Below are 16,883 nucleotides of genomic sequence, written 5' to 3'. Positions count from 1 at the left end.
CCAATTTACACGGACGTATTATATCGAGCTCGGGGAGGTGGCGAGCCACTCGATGACCGGAGAGCAGATCTCCAATGAAACCTCGAACATTGCCGGGGGGGTGGGGGGGATGTAGGACTCATTTTCATTGTGGGCTGGCGGGGGGGGGGGGTTTGGACACGGAAATCTGTGAATTGGTATGTTTTTACCGCTGACAATAAAGTGGAAGGTGAGAGGGAATCGTGTTTTTTTTTTTAATTATTTATTATTTTAAATGCATCGACGACTTAAAATGGGCTTGAAAATGAGTTAAAAAATAGAAATTTTACTAGATGGTTCCTTTTGTTCATATGTTATGGATGTCCAATCGGTCGCTGCTCATCTGATACTAATGGGCAGTACTGACGGGTACGTGAGGGGGTTTAGGTGACATGGCAGACGTTGCCGTAAGGGGCTAATGTAAAGCAACTGGTGAGCGGCGTTTATTAAGCCATACAATGGGTTAATAGCTTGTGCCGTATTGCCTGTTCCTAGGCTATGAATGCTAAGCTACTCCGTACAAGGAAAAGTTCCGAACCCCACTGAGTTCAGTAAAATGTTTTATTTCAAATGCAGATCTTGTATGTATATATATATATATATATACATTAACCATTTCATGGCACACGGATGGACATTGAATAGAATGCATAAATGGAATTTCCAAACACAGCAGAAAGTATCTTAAAGCCCCTGGTTTGCCTTCCTGAATAAGTTATCAGCCCCAAGCAATCGGGGGGGCCTTACTTTCCCCACCAGCGTTCGTTCTTGCAGCAGCTTCTGGTGCCAGGAGAATCAAGCGGCGCGGTCTTAATGGTTCTTCTAGAATGTATGGCTCCCCTTTTATCGCTTCAGACAGGGGAGACGCGGTCACAGCCGGTAATACTGAGGCTGCTCTTCTCTCCTTTCTGGAACGTCACTGCAAAGACACAAAGTATTGTAACCGGGTACACGGGTATCAGAGTACCGATGGGTATTCTTTTATTGATTTAACCGCCCAGCCTGGGCTCAGAGGAATAAAACTCAGAACTCCGCTCGGAATGCCTGAATCCATTACTCTATCCGCTTATTACTCCCTAGAGGTAGGGATCGTCCGTCTCGCCCTCCGTTGTTAAATGACTGGTTTTGTGTTCGCCTGTAGTTCTAGTTCAGATTACCTTAGGCTCATTGATGGGAGATACCAGGCAAAAAACATGGTAGGGAACCCTAAAAATGACTTTGAACAGTAGCTCACCTGTCCCTCAGGGCTGCCAGTAAGGCGTCCCTGAGTGTCCTGTTGTTGTCGCCTGGTTCTTGTCCTTTCCCATCCAGACCTTCTTGCCTGGGAGCAGAGAAAATGTATATTTAGAGCCGACGGCAAAGAACTTTCCTCCCCGAATGTATGGCCGTGTCACTTTTCATGCATGTGTTGTAAATACCCCAATAGTTAGAGCTCATGTGTATGACTGAAGATCATCTGTGTGTTTGGGGTCACAATGTTTCCTCCCAATAGATGCACTTTATAGGGTCCCCACCCACCGACTCCTACTCACCCCAACCGTTTTCCCATCATGTTTTGTAAGTAGCGCCTTGCCGAGATCTGTCCCAGGAACTTTCTGTAGGTATTGGTAAATATGGCATCCACGTGTCTCTCCATCCTAGACAGGGGGTAGATTTCACTGTATCGTATAGCCATGGAGGGTGATTATTGTGTGGCGCTCTGTCCTCGTGCGCGTCGGCATGCCCCGGCGTAGCGTGAGAACATTAGAAATTAGCGATTGCCGCTGTGAAACCCACCTGTTTTCAGAAAGCCCTCTCACAAAGTCGCCCTCCTGCTCGTCCATTGACCAGTCGTTACTCTGCATGGGACCCGCGGCCATTGTCTGGAAACGGAGCTCTCTGATGGATTTAGGGTTTTGCTTATAACTGCAAGTAAACAAAACACACGGAATGGTGACGCACGCCCTAGAAGTAACAATCTAAATCCAACAATAAAGTAAAAGCTTCATGCGACAGCTTGTTTTATTACTTTGTTGTGTTCTATGAGGAACGGGGAAGTGCTTCTTTCATCTAACCTCGTAAACTTGACATCTAACCCTTCTCCGTTCCCAAAAACCAAGACTATGCAACATCTTGATCCCCGCGATCAGCTGGGACCCCCTTAAAACTCGCTAGCTTTCCATACCCCTGTAAAGGGGGATCAGAAGATTTAAGGAAACCCTATCTCTTTCATGCCTTAAGCCTGCGGGAGAAGATCTGTCAGACCTAGAAAGCATCTCAGAAGGACATGTTCTTCTTACACATAGAAGGTACCAAGAGAGCTGTGCAGGGCAATAACTGTCTTATTGCGCAATCCAGGTAAAGGGTATAGGGAATAAGCTGCCCCTGTCGGCTTTTGGGCCACTACCTGAACCTCTTGTGAGTTTTAGTTCCTGATGATAACATGGAGTGTGAGGAGCATCTCAGACTGGTCTCTTTCTCTGATCTTTCATGCCTCTGATACCGTCCCTTTTGGTATCTGTGGAGAGCGTCTCTTATCCATGAAGCGTATTTGGGGTTGCTTTTTGTAGGACCACTTGCCCCGACGTGGATTCTTGCCAGCTCTGCCCCCGGCCGTGCCCGTAAACCCCCTCTCTCACGTTTTTTTTACCGCTCTATAGGCCCTCTTGACTTCTCCATTTTTTTTTCACGTTGCATCTGGAAGCAGAGCTTCCAATGACTCCATAAAACCACTCGATTTAACTTCTCCCGTTGCTACGTACAACCCCCCCTTTCTCTTTAAATGATTGCTGTCATTTCTTGTATTACTCGCTACAAAGATGAAAGGCTTTCGAGGTTTGGTTGGGAAGATGGAGCTCTGAAGAAGGAGGAAGAGGTGCGGATCTTCAAAGCAGGGTCAAGGCGACCCCACTCGAGACGGCGCACGCATAGCATCTCGCCGAAGAGATGGGTTACATTGTAACTACGCCGAGAAAATACAACGTATTAACACGTGCAGCGCAGGAGCGTTAGACCATCCAGCCTGTTCCTCAGACGCATGTCTATCTTCTGGCTCGGGCTTCCGTGTCACCGGTGACCGATGGCCAGTGTTTCACCTGATGCACCCTGTTCTCCATAACTCCTACATCTATTCACTAACCCACATATATATATATATATATACCTGTGCTAACTTTTTATTATTTGTCATCGATGAACCTCCTTTCACATAAGAACATTCTCTTGCGCCACCTTTCTAAAGCCACCACGTATCTGGCTGAGTGCGGGGGGAGCTCCGCTGCGCCCCGGGGGGTAGAATACCTACCTGTTGTAATCCGGGTACAGCACGTTGCACCGAACACCCCATCCGACCTGAAACAGCACCAGGTAAAGGAACAGGTGCATCGTCCTGTAACGGAAGACATTTGTATCAGCGTCCGACCATCTCAGCGGAGGAGAGGACCTCGTTCGGTCATCTCTTACTTCTTAAGCCTCGTCATACCCCCCTCTACAGTAATAATGCAATGAGTAAAACACACACCAAGTTCAACCCGCCTTCCATTCACCCCGCCGGCTGTTTTGGGGTTGCAGTTCCAGTTGTTAGCGCTCCTCCTTGAGTTGGTCGGGATGGGACTATGTTGTGGTTCGAAAGCAGCTGGAGGACCAGCTCTGGGGCACATTCATGAGACGGGCTGTAGCATTTGGTGGGCTGCATTTCTAAATGAGCTAGCCTAAGACCCTTTAAATATTAACCCTTCATTAGGCCGTCACTAAGATTCTATTGAAAACCTTAACATCTCAGAAGGTAATGGTTTTCCGAATGAAGTCACCTGTATTCAAGCAGGAGGTTTGATCTGTGATAAAGCAGCGAGAAGGGCAGCCGCTGGGATGCTCAGATGTCATTAAATCAAAGCGGGATATGAAAGATTCGTCTCTGGAATATGTGACCCCGGTCAGAGTTACTTACAGTGTCGGGGTTAATGGATCCTCTTGTCCCTCCTCGTCCTCTGCTTTCCTCTAGGATGAGGATTTGGGGGTCACGGTCGCCTCCTCTCCTTGAGTGCGTGCAGCGGCAGCCAGCGGGAGATATATGTTTTAGATTTTCTTAGATAAAAACTCCCATCCTTATATACCCCCGGTGCTGGGGGACTGGAGACAGAAGAAGAGGAGGGGGTGACGTATATGCGGGGTAATTATCCACTTGCACACACATCTCGGACAGATCTGTAAGTGACGGCGAGGGATCGGGATTACAGCACAGTACGTTCAGCCTGCGCAGATACTCAGCACCGTTATACAGGGTAGTTCATCGCTCATTGTGTAGACGCACCCAGCATCCTTGTACAGCGCAGAGTATATTTAATGAATAAAAATATTGCGTTAAGACCGGATGTATATAAAACACGAGCTCATACAGTAATGTTATTTAGAATATCGCTAAAGTCGGGTCAACCCTTTCAACGGGAGCGCGTTTAGATGATTGACGCTTATTTTAGGTTTAATGCCAAGAAGTTTTACTTTGCTGAGAGGGTGGTAGATAAGTGGAACAGCCTCCCAGCAGAAGCGATAGAGGCTACTATAGTGAGGAACTGTAAACACGCGTGGGGTAGGCATACGGCTCCGGAATCGAGACCAACAACTGATAGAGGGATGAGTCTTTACAGCAGAATAAAGAGGTGGACTAGACAGGGGCCGATGGGGCCGATCCGCCGGGGCATTCTGTGTCTCTCTGATGGAGGTTTATAACCGTCTTGTGTTAAATGGACCGTTTCTACACCTCGTTGCAAGATCTGCTTAGAGGACAACTCTCAGGGCTGCCATCACCTGTCCCTTTACATTACAGAATGATGATTCCCCCCCAGGGGCGTGGTTAGAGGCGTGGCCAGGGGCAGGGCTATAATGTGACTGTGTGACCTATTAATAAAGATTTATGTCACTGAATTTGTCGTCTTCTTTGTATTTGTTTATTTGTATCGGTGTATTTGTTTACGCTGTTAATTTATAAACATTACCTGCTGTTTGTAAACAACATACTTCGGGCTCTTATGGCAGTAGAACCCTCCGGTACCTTCATACCCAGCAAACATTCTGAGCTCCAAGAAAAGAGGGGCGTCAGGGGAGGAAAAAGGGAGAGAGACACTGAAAAGCCACGTGACACATATATTATCAGTGTATATGAATATATTTTGTATAAGTGTCATTGTACGAGCAATGTTCGAGTATTTGGGGGTTAAGATTAGAGTTTGGTAAGCTGGATATCATCAACCGCCCACCATAAACCCCATCACCCTCAGCCAATATTGTGTTTGGTTAGAGGCGTTCCAATAGTCAATTATTGCACAGCAGTATGAAGAACGCATTCCTTCATACCTACCAACTATCCTGCACCCAAACACAAAGTTGTAATAATAATAATATATGACATGGGATAACACTGGATATTGTGCTCACATTATTAGGACTGTTCTGGCGTATTCAGGACTGTTGGCAGCTACACTGGCTGGATTAAACATGTACAAGCTCTCCACACCCTGCATGGCCTCTCACGGGAGGATTAAAGAGTCCTGCGATGCCCCAGCATGTTTGGGAGCCGGGCAGAGGTGGTGTATTGCGCCATTGTTCTAATCGAATATAAGGTTTCCAGAATGTGAAAGTATTGGAAGAATGCGGGACTGGCGGCCAGAAGGCGAGGATGGATGCACTCGGTGTCTCTCACAGAGATATATATCCGGCAAGGAGAGGAATACCTGTGTATAAAAACCGAGCAGCGCTGGAGAGGGTTAAATCAGGGACAGCCTCTCCAACCACATATGCAGAAACATAGAATCTGACGGCAGATCGGCCCCATTCGGCCCGTTTCTCCTGCTGTAAAGACTCAAAGCTTAATCAGTCGTGGCCTCATCTTAGATTCCCATACGCCTACCCCATGGATGTTTACATTCCCTCACTGTATTAACCTCTACCACTTCTGCTGGGAGACTGTTCCACTTATCTTCCACCTTCTCAGTGATGTATAACTTCCTTTACATTACATCTAAGCTTCTGACCCAGTAGTTACTATGACCACTTGTTGTAGTTGGAAAGGACTTGTTCTCCTCTCTCAAAATAAATCAACCAAAACTGGTTTTCGAGAGCCTTAAACGTAAAACGAGATAAAAAGAGATTAAGCCGGCATTTATTTCCGGTCTCATCGGGCCGCGGCCTTTTGGGGTTGGCTCTCAGGGATACATTTAGTTTGTGTCTGATGGGGGGTGAGGGGCGCTGCAGTATTATATGATATTAGAAGAGGGGCATGTACCCCATTCAATAAATCCTCTAACACCAGCATACTGTGAGCAGCTCTACAGCCCCCTCTGCTGGCCGGCGCCTCACAACACCGTCCAAATGGGTAAAAAAACCACATTAAACTCTGAGAATTATTTATTATTATTATTATTTTTATTATTATTAATTGTTTTATATAGCGTCATCATGTTCTGCGGCGCTGTACAACGACAAGAATCCATTCTTTAAATTGCATGTTAACTCTTGACTCACCTACTTGAGATGCGGATGTGCTTAGAATTGGGGGTGTTAGGCTGGTAGGGGGAGCGGGCATCATAAAGAGCAGGAGTTACTATTATTTATTGAGTTATATAGCGCCATCATATTCCGCAGCGCTGTATAACATGGGTAGCATTGGGTATGGTTTTATGCTCACATGGCTCGTGGCCAGGTATATCCAGCCGGTGGCCGTGCAGCATCCGATCGGGTGCGTATGGGGTGAGGCGGGCAGCAGTCCGCGGGGCATTTGCCTGGTGTGCCAGGTGGCCAGCCCTGGCCTGATCCCAAACTTGATTATCCAATTATAATGATTTGTTTAATATAAACGGAAATATATAGAAAATATAGATAAAAATCATCTGGGGATATAAATGAATCCACTGTGATCTTTGTGGTCTGGCTCAGCACAGACAGACTTTGATGCCAATGGTGACCAAAAAATAAGAATTCAGATACATTATATATAATAATATTATGCACAATATTCTTTGTTATTCCATGTTTTTAATGATATCTTGGTTATTTATGAAACAACTGAATCAGAATATTTTACTATAGAAACATTTTCTATTCCAATCTATGTCTACTGATGTGAAACTGGATGATTTTTCGCCATTTAGCAGATATTCCAACGTTAGTATCAGGGAGTGAAAGGGTTACTTTTTTCCATACCGTCCAAAGTATGTAATTCATAGAATTGGAAGCGAACTGCGTCGAGCGTTATACACAAGAGACACAACACAACGGCATGGCCACGTATTTATTACAGGAACCATTATGGCGGAACCTTAATCAATATTTGTTTCCGGGCAGACGTACCCATTTGGACAGGACCCTGATTATCAACAGAGACATATCGGCAGAGTTTAGTCTCGTTACTAGCGCTCAGACGCTCCATAACAACCGTGTAAGCGTGGGTGGTTGCTACGTCTGTGACAGCGGGGGTGCGTCACGTCCGGTCTGTAGATAGAACGCCTTCCGGTTTGAGCTCTGGATGCCCATTGTCTGTAAGTTTATGATAACAGTATATTTTTATTGCCAACCGGTTTGACCCCGTGAGTACCAGCCAGCACCCTATACACTGTATCACTTCATATTGATTGCGGTCTCCATGGTTACCCACTGCCTGGCTTCCCAACACCCGTTTTATTAACCCCTACTATAGCCCCAGCATCCACGAATCCCTTCCTACTTATATACCCATACCAACTACCCCTGACATGGAGGGGCTCTTATTAACTAAGGGGGCATAAGGCCTGTATCAAAGTAATTAGGCAATGTCTATATACCGTATGTATGTATATATATATATATATATATATATATATATATATATTTATTAAGTGCAGCGCTGTACAATTTCAATAGCCAGTTACATAACAAACATACACTAAAAGATCGGGATATATCAGGGGCTGACGGCTGCGATATATATATATATAATATAGTGGCATTATAAATAAATATATATATATATATAAATAAATAAATATATATATATATAGTGAATGGTTTGCAGGATAAGCAATGTTGGTAAAGACTGGGGGTCTCTTGGAGAAGAGAGAGAGGAGATGCGATTGAAACATTTAAATACAGAGTTTCTTTCAAATGAGGAAGTTTTACTTTACCGAGCGGGTGGTAGATAAATGGAGCAGCCTCCCAGCATAAGTAGTAGACGCTAACATGGGATTTAAACATGCATGGGACAGGCGTATGGCTCCTGGATCTAAGACTGATTAAGGTCTTTGCAGCAGGAGATCAGACAGACTCGACGGGGCTGAATGGGTCTGATCTGCCGTCAGACATGTTTTTTATAATAATTACTGCTTTTTCCTGAGCGCTTTCTGTCTGTGTTGCCTTTTGTGTTCAGCATCATTAACAAGCAATTACTCAAGTCGTTTGTACAGAATTGTTTTTCTTTATTAACCTCTTACGTGTAGTGATTTGCGCACCTTCTCCCAGGTCCAGTCCCTCCTGCGCCATGCCAGAACCGCTTGACCTTTCACCTCCAGAGATCCCAGAAGCAGGTCTCTTTGAGACCCTCCTTCGCTATGGGCTCTTCTGTGGTGCCATCTTCCAGCTGATCTGCGTGCTGGCCATTATTTTCCCCGGAAGCAAAGGACACGACACGGTGAGAAATATCGTTCCGTAGGTCGGGGATCTGCTTTTCTATGGAATAAGTGTGTTTATTCAGCCGATTGTGTGTCGGTATCTCCGCTATCTTATTGGGAAAGGATGTGTCATTCCTCCAAAAATAGACTTTGGAACTGAACCATTCCGTATTTCCTTCTTCCAGGAACATGAACCAGAACCGAAAAGCTCAGAGGTGTCAAGGAAACCCAAAATACCAGCAGCAGCCCCTGGGAAGAAACAAAAGAAAGAGACAAAGAAGAAGCGGTGATATAGGGGGATCGACAAAAGCCCCCCGCAGCCTCACAAGGGCTGGGTACTTATCCCAAGCCCCTTCCTGCAGACTCAACACTCAATTTTATCTGTGTGCACATATACTACACAAAACACAAACTAGTTTGGGTTTTTTTGCTTTGTTTTTATTTTATTATTATTTTATAATTTGTACATTATATAAAATTATTAAACTGTAATAAAATGTGTTTGTTTCAGTGCATTGAATGCCTTATGTGTGTAATACATAAGAGTTTATATAGACAGTTAATTTAAATATCACATTTATTTTGTGCTGTTTTATATATATCTAAATCAGTATAAATATAATAAATATCTAAATCAGTATAAATATAATAATTATAAATATATATAGGTAAATCGGTGTAAATATAATTATATATATATATTCTTCATCAATGATACAATTTAATTTACACATTAATTCACAATTAAATCGTTTTGTGCCTCTTAAAAAAATAAATAAAAAAAAATAAGATTGTCTCCCAAATAACGTGTATGTGACTCGGCCCCCTATTCTCAGCCATCGCAATTTGCGATTGAATTTCAAATGTAGCTGTCGCATCTCTGTCTTTGATTTATTATTTACATTTATCACTACGGGTGCTGATATTGTTGTATATGTCATGCGCGTATATGATCTTATAACCTTTATCTCTAGTTATAGAGAAGGAAATGATTTATTCCTTATTATAAAGAGTTCCAGGTCAGTCCATTGATCGTTTATTAAATGTATTTTAGGAACCTCAGACCATCATCATTGTAAAATATACAATCGGTGTATTCTGTAATGTATATTTGAGGTTGGCCGCTGCGGTGGTATCACATGCTTTGGGGATTTTTTTTTAATCCACAACAAATATGATTCATTGTATGGGTAAAACACCGAAAGGTCAGGCATGGGGCGCATTAAGAAGGACCATGTGACTGTACGAAATCCCACTAATCTTCACCAGACCTCTATCGTAATCTACTAAGGCTCCCAAAGTATAACATAAAAAAATGGCAAAATTGGGTGTGTGGATAAGTGTTTGTGTGTAAGCATGAATGTGTATGTGTAAGTGTGTGAGAGGCACTATGTGTAACGGAACATAATGTTTTAATATGAGAAGCTGTAAGCATTGAGGCCCTTAGTTTATGTATTCCAGGGGCGTCCAATGTGCGGCCCTCCAGTTGCTGCAGGACTACATCTCCCATACTCCTCAGCCAGCCCCTTAGCTGAAAGAGCATTTTGGGAGATGTAGTCCTGCAGCAGCTGGAGGGCCGCACGTTGGACGCCCCTGATGTATTCCTTGCAGGAAAGGGTCTGCCCTGTAATTATTAAGGATGTATAAATAATTCCCGCTGTCCAGGACTATCCATGTATGAGTTGATAGGCTGATTACTAGGGAAGAGGTTAATTACTGCGGACTTCCAGATAGAGGGTTAATGGCGCTGAAAAGGTTAATCATGGTTTGCGTGTGTCTGAGACGCAGAAGTGGTAAAATTCAGGTTTCGTACCGTCTGCTACCCTAAAAGCTTTCCACTTGACTGTATGGTAATCAGCTGTATGCTTACCGAGAGGTAACCGAGTGGTCTAAATGTTGTTAAAATGGTCCAGAGATGAAACGTGTAAAAAACATCTAAATGCGTTGTATAGTGGCCGCCAGGCAGTGGGAGAAACACCATTAATAAATACATTCCCACACCCACTCAACCTCCTATTGTTTGGATGTATTGTGAGTGCAGCCAGGTAGAAAAGCTGCAAATGAGGCAACAGGGTGAGTGAGAGGCTAAGGGAAGAGGGAGTATGCTTGTACGGATGAATGCATGTTTTTAGAGTAAGGGTGTGTGGATGAGTGTTTGTGTGTCAGCATGAATGTGTATGTGTAAGTGTGTTTTAGTGTAAGTGTGTAAATGTGAGCTTGTGTGTAAATATCTGCACCAGTGCGTATGTGAGTTACAAGGGGGGGGCAAGGGGCCGATGGGGCCACTCAGCTTTACCTGTCCCACAGGCCAAAAGGTGCCAGCCCTCCCCTGTTTAGCACCACTCAACCCTGGAATGGAAAACCAGTGACAGGCATCTGAGAGTGAAGATATGTCTCGTGTTACCGCTGGTCCACAGATAGGGCCGACATTTGGGGATTCTTAAACTGTTGTCCATGGCCAGTCTTCATAATATATCAAAGTGCCTATTAGAGGAGGTCTATGCACGTTCCTTAACACCAAGGAACTGTTCTATGGGGTTAGAAGAAGACCTTGAAGAGAGGGCTGTCTGACGGTCTCCGGTTTCAGGCAATGCACTGGAAAATAACGCGGAGCACTCTGCGTGTTCAGACAAGCACTTAGCAGGCAGGGAAAATGTGAATGCAACAATCGCAAAATAGATTTCCAAGAACAGAGAAACGAAACGCAGGTCTCGTCATTCTTCCCGAGCACCGTGTGATGGACACACAGCAGCCTCCAGACTGACCCCACAACGTCTTAGACAAAGCACCCAACTTTGGCAATTGGTGGACCATCAGGGTCAATCATTCGCTGACACGGCGATGTGTGAACGCTGACCACCTCCTCAGCCTTTGCAGATGTCCAGGTTATTGTGTTTTGGCCGGTGCCTGGGAGGCTCTGTTGATGATGGTGACCCCGTATACCTACGTCTAGGTGTGGGCTTCACCTTCTTCTACTTAATTACGTATATACGAGGAAAATGTGAGCTCCTTTTGAAGTTTCCCCACCACCCACTCTTTTGTCTCTATAACTTGTTCTAAAAGGTCCTCGGCCTTTATGGTTCCTTTGTCTGATCAGGAGGTGCAGCAGCTGACATGTCTTTGATGATGTGAAGACCGAAGCCACTATTTGTGTGACCGTTCAATTAATTGTCTACATTTTAAGCGTCCTGTCCACCCCCAGGTGCTCTAGATCTTATGCAACCAATGTAAGGTTCTAGAGCTATAACTAGGGTTCTTGGGGGGACTACTCTGCGCTGACATCATATCTACTTCTGGAGGCAGAAGGAGATGGAAGGTGGGGGCACCAGATGACTCGAGCATGCCCCTCAGCCTGGGCCAGCTGTCCCTCTTGCCCCATCAAAGTGACGGCCCTGGTAACAGGGGATTCTTCTTGTATATACATGTTTCTCCAGTGTTCTCCAGAATTTGGGAACATTCTGCCTCTAAAAACCACACAGGGCTGGTTATGCATCCAGGACGATGCCACTTCCTGAGCAGTTACTACGCACGGAATAGCTCGACGTGTTACCTGACCTCACCTATACATCAGGCATGGTGCATTCTGGGTATTCTGCAGCTGGCATCCGAAAGCCTCAGCAAACCACATTTCATCTACACACACCATCGCCACCTCGTCGTGAGGACAGAAAGCCCCCCCCCCCCCGTTACAGACCAGAAGTCATCTTTTTATGGCAGGTGCCCTTTAATTCAGGAATCGGAGAGTCACACCAGGTAGTCGTCGGCTGGCAGTCGGCTGCAGCTTTAGGGGATGTACAGCGTGACGGCATCGTCTGTGGCTTACTAGTCTGTGAAGTAGAGAGGTCTGACTCATTCCTTCTCATGTCCTCTCGTGACATCAAGGAACTGGCAGACGCACTGGCACAGCATAGGCTGAGTATGATGAGAGTTAGGGATCTCAATATGTACAAGTTTGAGGAGAGAAAAGAGGGCTACATAATGAGCAAATGCAAAAATCTGAATATTTTTTTATGTAAAATAGATGTTTTTCACCTAAAAAAAACATTTAGTATAAAAATCTATGCCATTTATTTGAATCCATGTTATAAAGAGACTCATGTGGCGCAGAGGTTCTTGGATATCATATACGTGTATAGATGAATGTATCTTTGTGTGTCATTCTTTGTGCACAGAAGGATGGCTCATTCCTTCACTGAATCAAGACTCCTATTCACTGGGGAAGAATGAAAGAAGGAGAGAAAAGGAAAGAGAGGCTCAGATAGGGAAAGGGGGGGAGGGGGAGGAAAGTGATGGGGGATGCACGTGAGGGAGGGGCAGTACAACATAAAGAAGAGATAGGGGGGAAGAGGGGATGGAGACAAGGGAGGGGAGTTACTGACTGGTTGCTGGGGGAGGGAAAGGGGGAGAGAGTGCAGCTCTGGGGCACAATGAGGGGCATATAATGGGTAAATACACTATACTAGAGGGGGAAAGTAGGAGAGGGGGCAACAAACTGAATGACTTAGGGGAGGGGAAGTAGGGTGAGTAACGCCCGTGGAGGAGGGCTTTTGAATGAGTGGCGTGTGGAATGCACAGATTGACAGATAGCTGGCAAATAGGGGCAATAGGAAGGCCCAGGGGCAGTTACATTCCAGGGTAATATTTCGCTTAAGGGTCGGGCAGGGTGGGCTGCAAATAGATACAGGAGGGGTAGGGCAGAGAATGTGAGTGACGGGGGGGGATACAGACACACTGTGGGAGGGGCACACAGCTGGATTGACAGGTTTTATTATAGAGTAGGCGGGCTCAACTATATGAGTGACAAGGAGTGTGGGCCATCGGAGTCACCATTGACGGAGCGTGGCGCACGTTTTGAGCGCGGATAGCTAGAAACCTAGCCGACTGGTAGACAATATGGGAGGAGACATAGTTTGAGTGACGGGGAGTGGGAGGTGCAAGTCGGTTGAGTGACACACTGTGGTGTACAGACAGTGCCCGCCCCCGGGGATGGCTGCACACAGGCGGAGGGGAGGAGGGAGCTGTGCCGGCCGGGCGTGAACCTCAATCCAAGGAGAGCACAAACTTCCCGGCCTGGGGGGCGTTAGGGGTACCTCGCATGGTGAGAAGCAGGTCCTGGTCACAGGCTGAAACCCCAAATACGCCTAGAACCCCCCCTCTATGTGAGGGGGGTCCAAAAAGAGACGGAAGCCTAGAAGTATCCCCTTGGGGGTTAGAACAAGGTGAGTGCTGGTACCAGGGCATCTATACACGGCAGTCTCCGTGAATCGGGGCATGGGGGGGGTATTTTAGCGAGGTAGTGGGATGTAGGCCCCCATTACTGCCCGTGGTCTGAGTGTGATGGGAGGGGTTACTTTGTATGGTGGATCTGGGCATCACCCCATTTTACAGATTAAGGGATTAGTGTGTGTGTGTGTGTGTGTGTGCCCCCCCTTCTGTGTGTGTGTGTGCCCCCCCTTCTGTGTGTGTGTGTGCCCCCCCTTCTGTGTGTGTGTGTGCCCCCCCTTCTGTGTGTGTGTGTGCCCCCCCTTCTGTGTGTGTGTGTGCCCCCCCTTCTGTGTGTGTGTGTGCCCCCCCTTCTGTGTGTGTGTGCCCCCCCTTCTGTGTGTGTGTGTGTGCCCCCCCTTCTGTGTGTGTGTGTGCGCCCCCCCTTCTGTGTGTGTGTGTGCGCCCCCCCTTCTGTGTGTGCGCCCCCCCTTCTGTGTGTGCGCCCCCCCTTTTTGTGTGTGTGTGCGCCCCCTTTTTGTGTGTGTGTGTGCGCCCCCTTTTTGTGTGTGTGTGCGCCCCCTTTTTGTGTGTGTGTGCGCCCCCTTTCTGTGTGTGTGCGCCCCCCCTTCTGTGTGTGTGTGCGCGCGCGCCCCCTTCTGTGTGCGCGCCCCCTTCTGTGTGTGTGTGTGCCCCCCCTTCTGTGTGTGCCCCCCTTGTGTGTGTTTGTGTGTCTTGCTCGCCCTCTCTGTGCATCTCACTCACACTCCTGCGTCTCTCTCCTCTTCCTCGTTCCAGTTTTGTAAACTTTGTCCATATTATGTAGGCCAAAATATTTAACCCCCCCCACCTCTTCCTATCTCTCTTCCAGGCGTGTTCTAGCCTGCCTGCCTCTCTACAAACTTCACGTCTCTCCCGCTAACACGTCGTCCGTCCCGAGCTGTAAATCATTACTAGAAGCAGACAACAATGGGTTAACACGCTCCATTCTAGCCTCTGAGTATTAATCCTGGTGAGCGCGTTGGTGATGAGAGAGCGTGAAACAGGAACGCGTCGGGGACCAAATAGAACTGAATCTGGGGGGGGGGGACCAAAACGCTCTAGAATTCTCGGTTCTAGATTTCTTGCAGCCGCTGCGTTCTCGAGCGTCTCAAATCGGGAAGAAGTCACGTTGTTTGTATTTTAAAGCTTTGATCCTCTGAAGCCGTAAGGTCTGTCCCGATAAAAACCTACACGTATCTTTACGTGTACCTAGCGTGTTTAGCGCACGCGTATGACCATTTCAAAACACTCGGACTGTCCTGTACTTCATGTTTACAACATAGGTAAAGGGCTGTACTATTTATTAAAAGGTGTAACTTACCCCTTTGTCATTTTTACTAAGAGTAGTAGATAAGTGAAACAGTCGCCCAGCCGATGTGGTAGAGGTTAACGCAGTGACGGAATTTAAACACGCATGTGAGTCTTGGGGCGGAATGGGTCTGGTTCTGTTCCTTGGTGTTCGCGGAGGGTAAGTGCGTGGCTCGCGGTTTGGGGGTAAGGTGTGTTCCGTGCATACTTTGGAATATCGACGTTGATTGTCGTCGTGAGCACAGCTGTCGGCGTGTGTGTTTTTTACATACATTCCTGACATACGTGGAGAATTTTGCGCCCTGAAGGGAGCTTATTGTGAAAACCCCCGTTCTGTATGTTCTATACTTCGCGCCGAAAGCCTTATTTACGGTGAATATGTGATGTCGGAGACTGAAGCTTTTAATGGTGGGTTACGTCTGCTAAACGGTGCGATGGGTGAGAGATGACGGTGATCGGGGTGGGGGGGAGCTGGGTCGGCAGCTTTATTCGTTAAGGTTAACCGGTTCTGGAGTGGGGCGATGACACGATTGGACCTTCTGGCAGCCATTCTCTGACCCGAGACCTTCTGGTGGGTTTTGGGACCCCCTTTTCTCAGGACGTCGGCGGTGTTGGGGCAGGCGGAGCTGTTTTTGTCCCTCTGGATTTAAGGGGTCTGTGGGCGTGAATATATCTGGCCTGCTAGCACTTCCCTTGTATTTTGGGGTGACTATGACATCACACCCTGTAAAAAAAAAAACAAGCTCTCAATACACTCAGCCGTGACTGATGGGTCTAGTAAAGAGAAATGGGCCAGGAGTGTCAACTCCATATACCCCGTAGATGTGACATCATAGCAGAGGATGCATTTGGTTCCAGAGCAGGAGAATGGAGTTGTTTTGCCCCATGTGTTGGATCACGTTGAGTTGCAGTGAGTGTATAGATGCCCTCCGGCCCCAGTTACCAGGCATTTCCTACCCCTGTGATTGGATGTGTTTGGAGATAAATACCACTGAAACCGGTGTACTTCGTTAGGGCACCTACAGGTTTGCCCCCCGACATTAATAAATATTCCATTATCTCATCAACGTATTAGTAAACTGTGACAGCTGGAAAGTGAAGTTATGATGTCATAGCAGACCTCTTTGGGTAAATATACCCCATGGTCTTTTCATGTGTAATAAAGGATCATTTCTCCGTAGTATTGTTGTGAATCTCAGTGAGAAGGGGTATTTTGTGATCCGTGTGCGGGTAGTGATGGTTCCGTGTTGGTCCGTGTAGGTGTGATGGCGTTAGGTGTGATGGCGTTAGGTGTGATGGCGTTTGGGGTTTATAAGCCGTGAGCAGTTGAGGTAATGGTCAGTTTGAATAAGAGCTGAGCCCCCTGTCAGGCTGCATTTTAGGAGCGAGCCTTTGGTTGCCAGGGCCAGTGGGTGTATGAAAAGTGCCCTTATGACAGCAGCCTCCTTGGGGGTATTTGTGCGTGGAAGGGGGGCGGTTGTACTGAGGTCATTGCCCCCTTGGGCTTGTCTCAGTCTCGATCAGTGACTCTATTGTAGTTGTAGCCATGTCTAACAATTCGCATACCTCCCAACAGTTACGATTCTTGAGGGACAGTCCTGATTGTCGGTTAGCTGCTCACTCCTCTGGCTTTTGTAGGCAGAGGGGATCATTTGATCTTTCCTTGGCTGGCCCAGGGAGCTGTAAAATCATCGGGGGTCT

The 16,883-nt window shown here is 46.6% G+C and overlaps 1 protein-coding gene across 1 annotated transcript; it reads left to right on the top strand.

The window, feature by feature from the left end:
* Nucleotides 1-8,500: 8,500 nt before the first annotated feature.
* LOC149275209 (protein MANBAL-like) lies at nucleotides 8,501-8,920 on the top strand. The gene is made up of 2 exons (XM_089504880.1): nucleotides 8,501-8,650; nucleotides 8,816-8,920. Exons 1-2 carry the CDS (start codon nucleotides 8,501-8,503, stop codon nucleotides 8,918-8,920), a joined length of 255 nt encoding a protein of 84 aa, XP_089361006.1.
* Nucleotides 8,921-16,883: the final 7,963 nt, after the last annotated feature.

The sequence above is a fragment of the Sceloporus occidentalis genome, unplaced genomic scaffold (assembly GCF_023333645.1).
Source record: "Sceloporus occidentalis isolate IW3139 unplaced genomic scaffold, rSceOcc1.0.p SCAF_293, whole genome shotgun sequence".
In the NCBI taxonomy this organism is placed as follows: Eukaryota; Metazoa; Chordata; class Lepidosauria; order Squamata; family Phrynosomatidae; genus Sceloporus; species Sceloporus occidentalis.
This window is presented reverse-complemented; position numbering and strand designations above follow the sequence as displayed.

Coding starts and splice junctions, on each gene's coding strand:
- LOC149275209 (XM_089504880.1), top strand. CDS start 8,501: ATGCCAGAACCGCTTGACCTTTCACCTCCAGAGATCCCAGAAGCAGGT. Junction 8,651..8,815: donor GAAGCAAAGGACACGACACG/GTGAGAAATATC, acceptor TCCTTCTTCCAG/GAACATGAACCAGAACCGAA.